Source organism: Arachis hypogaea, chromosome 4 (genome assembly GCF_003086295.3).
Source record: "Arachis hypogaea cultivar Tifrunner chromosome 4, arahy.Tifrunner.gnm2.J5K5, whole genome shotgun sequence".
NCBI lineage: Eukaryota > Viridiplantae > Streptophyta > Magnoliopsida > Fabales > Fabaceae > Arachis > Arachis hypogaea.
Window position 1 is genome coordinate 38237219 of NC_092039.1, and position 4733 is coordinate 38241951.

At 31.2% G+C, this 4733-nt stretch overlaps 1 protein-coding gene across 1 annotated transcript; it reads right to left on the reverse strand.

Moving 5' to 3' along the window:
* Positions 1–1547: 1547 nt before the first annotated feature.
* On the reverse strand, positions 1548–2798 carry LOC112794820 (zinc finger BED domain-containing protein RICESLEEPER 2-like). The gene is made up of 3 exons (XM_025836799.1): positions 2139–2798; positions 1740–2058; positions 1548–1651 (listed from the first exon to the last, which is right to left on the reverse strand). Exons 1-3 carry the CDS (start codon positions 2796–2798, stop codon positions 1548–1550), a joined length of 1083 nt encoding a protein of 360 aa, XP_025692584.1.
* Positions 2799–4733: the final 1935 nt, after the last annotated feature.

Below are 4733 nucleotides of genomic sequence, written 5' to 3' on the forward strand. Positions count from 1 at the left end.
GCACATTTATGGGAGGGATATGCATCATACCAGCGAATCTCAGTTCTTGAACAATGGAATTTATCGCTCATGTTGTAAAATTTATCGTGAATGGATCTTGTGGAGCATCTCAAATCATGATTTTTCTATAAATAAACTATATTTATACAAAAACAATTGAATTGTTCAAACACATATACACTTACATTATATTGTGACGCTTGTTATTTTGTCATTTTTCTGTAAGGAATTAAAAAAAGGTTAATAGGTAACAAGAGCATCAGATGCACCTCAATTCACATGAAATACACCGAAAGACAAACTAAATACACTGCTATTATTTCTTGATTATATCACACAATGAGTTCAAAAAGACATACAACTCAATCAAACATGCATATAATGACACCAGAAACACTACAACAAAATTTTATGGGATAGTTACAAGAAAAAAGGACAAAAAAAATCAAGTGCAACTCAATTCACATAAAATATACCGAAACACAAACCAAATACACTATTATTATTATTTTATTACATCATACAATGTGAGATAAAAAAGACATACAACTCAATAAAACATGCATAAAATAATACTAAAAGCACTACAATAAAATTTTATGGGTAGTTACAACAAATTCATGAACAAAGTTCTTGAAAAATGGACATAAACATATGCAAATTACTCAAATATGTACAAAATAATATCAAAAGCACAAAAACAATATTTTATTGTCTAGTTACAGCATAAAGATGAACCAAATACACTGCTATTATTTTTTTATTACATCATACAATGTGAGATCAAAAAGACATACAACTCAATCAAACGTTCATAAAATGATATCACAAGCACTACAACAAAATTCTATGGATGGTTACAACAAATCAATGAAAAAAAATCCTAAAAAATGGACAAAAATATATGCAAATCCCTCAAATACATTCAAATATAGCTTAACCTATACGTAACATTTTTACACCAACCTAACACAGTTATTACCAAATGAAGCATATAATGAGAATAGTAATACGTAATTCAACGCAAGAACACAAAATAAATCTACTAAATAAACAGAAATATCATTATGTAATGTTTTGCAATCGGAATGAGAAAGAGAAAAGTAAAAAAACTGGATGATTAGTGAATAGTACCTTCAATAATCTTTCGTGTTCTCTTTCTGTGTTTTTAGATGAAGATTTCAAATTTAGCTTTGACACTTTCTTGACTTTTCGCTACGATTTTGAGAGATTTTTGAAAGATTTTGAGCCTGGTTTGAATTTTGAGCGTTGCGGTTTTGATCAAGGGAGAAAAACCATTTTTCATAATGATGTTTGCACTATTTAACAGTTGGGAGAGTGTCCAAGGTTTGAAAAATCGGACCGGTCATCAAACCGCTCTAGCTACTGGTTCACTGGTTTACTGGTCCAATCGGTCTAACTAGTGGTTCAATCGAAAAAACTGTTTTAAAATAAAATAATAAATAAACTATAAAAAAACATTCTAAAATATAATTATAGTATAATATAAACTATAAATAAACATTCTAAAACTTAATTTAATACACTTAATTTTCATCTTCATCTTCATATAAGTCAATAACATCATTGGAACCAACCCCTGAAGAATAGCCTTCTCCTTTTGCAATATCTTCGTGATCTTTATCTTCCTCTAGAAAAAAGTAATTAAATATATTAGCAAAATAGTACATAATAATGTTCAAAATCACTCAAGTATGTATGTCATAAATATAATATACCAAAATCATCATATCCACGTATCCAATTTCTGGTGCAAATCACCGCTTCAACATTATCTGACAACAAACGACTTCTATATTTATTGAAAATATGAGAACCCATGATAAATGCAGATTCTGAAGCCATGATAGTAATAGGAATGCTCAACAAATCTCGTGCCATTAGTGATAATGTTGGAAAACGATGATGGTTGTCTTTCCACCATTGCAAAACATCAATGATTGCATCATTGCAAAATAATGTTGCCTCACTTAAATAAATATCCAGTTGGTTCTTTCCACTTTTCATTTCAGCTTCTTGATTACGGGACATCAAATCCTTTGCATTACAAAAAATATATGAATCAAAAAGTATGAAAAATAAAAAACACATATAATCAAGTAGATAAAAATACTTACACCAACAATTTTAATAAGCTGAGTTCCAATTGCAGAAGATGTTGCTTGAGAAAAATTACTTGAAAGTTGGGAAGAACACTCTACAGTTGTGGAGGAATTTTGGTCATAAACCTCAAAAAGCTTGTATAACTTACTCTTCATAAGCTCCACTTTGTCTTTAGCACTAATAGGATCAATCTCATTATAGCAATGAACCAAAGTGTTGAGTTTAAATCTAGGATCAAGAACTGCCCCAAATACAAGAACAACACTGTATTCTTCCCAATATTTCTTGAACTTAATCATCATTTTTTCTCCCATGTTCCTTATAATCACTTCATCATTCTTCAAACTATTCATTAAAATAAGCTGGATTTGCCAAACTTGTAAAAAATACAAGTTGGATGTTGGGTAAGAAGTTCCGGACATCAACTTGGTAGTTTCGTAAAATGGTAATAAGAAATCACATATCTTTTCAGTTCTTCTCCACTCATCTGATGAAGGACAATACTCCCTAAACCCAGCTTCTTTTACTTTATACATTTCAAAAGCTTTTTTATAAGGAATAGCACTTGCAAACATTGCATAAAGTGAATTCCACCTAATAGGAACATCTAAATATAATGCAGTCGTATACTCAAGTCCCTCAATATCTTCAAAACATTCTTTAAACTTAACCATTCAACTTTCATATTTTCTCAGAAACTTAATAGACTCTCTAATCTTATACACTACATCACCACATATTTTCATTCCATCTTGGACAATAAGATTTAAAATATGAGCAGAGCAACGAACATGAAAGAATTCACCACCACACAACAATGAACCACGCATATCCAAAGTACTTTTCAAGTGTTCAACACAAGTATTATTAGAAGAAGCGTTATCCAAAGTAATAGAAAAAATCTTTTTATCAACTTTCCACTCAGTCAAAAGCGTCAAGATTTTAGAAGACAACTCAAATCCTGTGTGAGGAGGAGGCATATGACAAAAATTGAGAATTTTACTCTGTAATTTCCAGTTCTCATCAACAAAATGTGCAGTCAAACATATAAACCCCTCATTGGTACTGGAAGTCCAAAGATCAGATGTTAAGCAAATTCTATTTGGAATGGAAACTAAAATTTTTTTAAGTTTCGCAGCTTCTCTCTTATGAACTTTCACTATGTCAGCCTTAACCGTATTCCTAGAAGGAAGTTTCAAAGTTGGACTAATATATTTCACCCAATTTCTAAATCTCCTATCATCAACCATATTAAAAGGCTTATCCCCAGCAACTACATACCCAACAAACATATCTCTAGCCACTCCTGAATCAATCTTAAGTGAACCCATTTTAAGTTGCAATTCTGTTATAGTCTGACCAATATCTTCATGCTTAATTTGAGTACAATTATCAGGATGCCGTTTTATAGTAGAAGTGCCATATCGCTTACCTCCAACTTTAAACACTTTCTTGCATCCTTTACACCCAACATGTTCTACTCCATCCTTATCTGGACCGAGCTTTTTGAAAAAATTCCAAACATCGGATGTTGCTGGTCTCAGCCTTTTCGAACTAGGTTCATCAACCTCGACCGGAGCAGCCTCAAAACCAACTCCAGTAGTAACAAGGTTACTCACAGTTTCAGAATTCATATTTCCTGAAATAAAAGTAAATGTAAATTGTTTATATGAACTAGGTTTTTCAACCATTAGCAAACCATACAAAAAACAACAAACAATTTCTGAATCCACATCAGATTCAAGTATTCAGTCAAATATCAACCATTATCAACCATAATCAAAACTCAACCATTATGAAACAACACAAAAAACAAGAAACAAATTCTGAATCTGCATCAGATTCAAGTATTCAGCCAAATATCAACCATTATCAACCATAATCAAAACTCAACCATTATGAAACAACACAAAAAACAAGAAACAAATTCTGGATCCGCATCAGATTCAAGTATTCAGCCAAATATCAACCATTATCAACCATAATCAAAACTCAACCATTATGAAACAACACAAAAAACAAGAAACAATTTCTGAATCCGCATCAGATTCAAGTATTTAACCAACAATCAACCATTATCAACCATATTCAAAACTCAACCATTATCAAACAACACAAAAAATAAGAAACAATTTCTAAATCTGCATCTATCAAGTATATTCAAAACTCAACCATTATCAAACAACACAAAAAATAAGAAACAATTTCTGAATCTGCATCAGATTCAAGTATTTAACCAACAATCAACCATTATCAAGTATATTCAAAACTCAACCATTATCAAACAACACAAAAAATAAGAAACAATTTCTGAATCTGCATCAGATTCAAGTATTTAACCAACAATCAACCATTATCAACCATATTCAAAACTCAATCATTATCAAACAACACAAAAAAATAAGAAACAATTTCTGAATCTCAGATTTAACCAAATAGGCAAATATCAACCATTATCAACCATCATCAAAACGCAACCATAATCAGATTTAACCAAATATCAACCATAATCAAAACTCAACCAAATATCAACCCTAATTTACCTATATCAAACAGCACAAAACACAAGACCCAGAGCGTGGAGCAGCCGTGACCGAGAGCGAGACCAG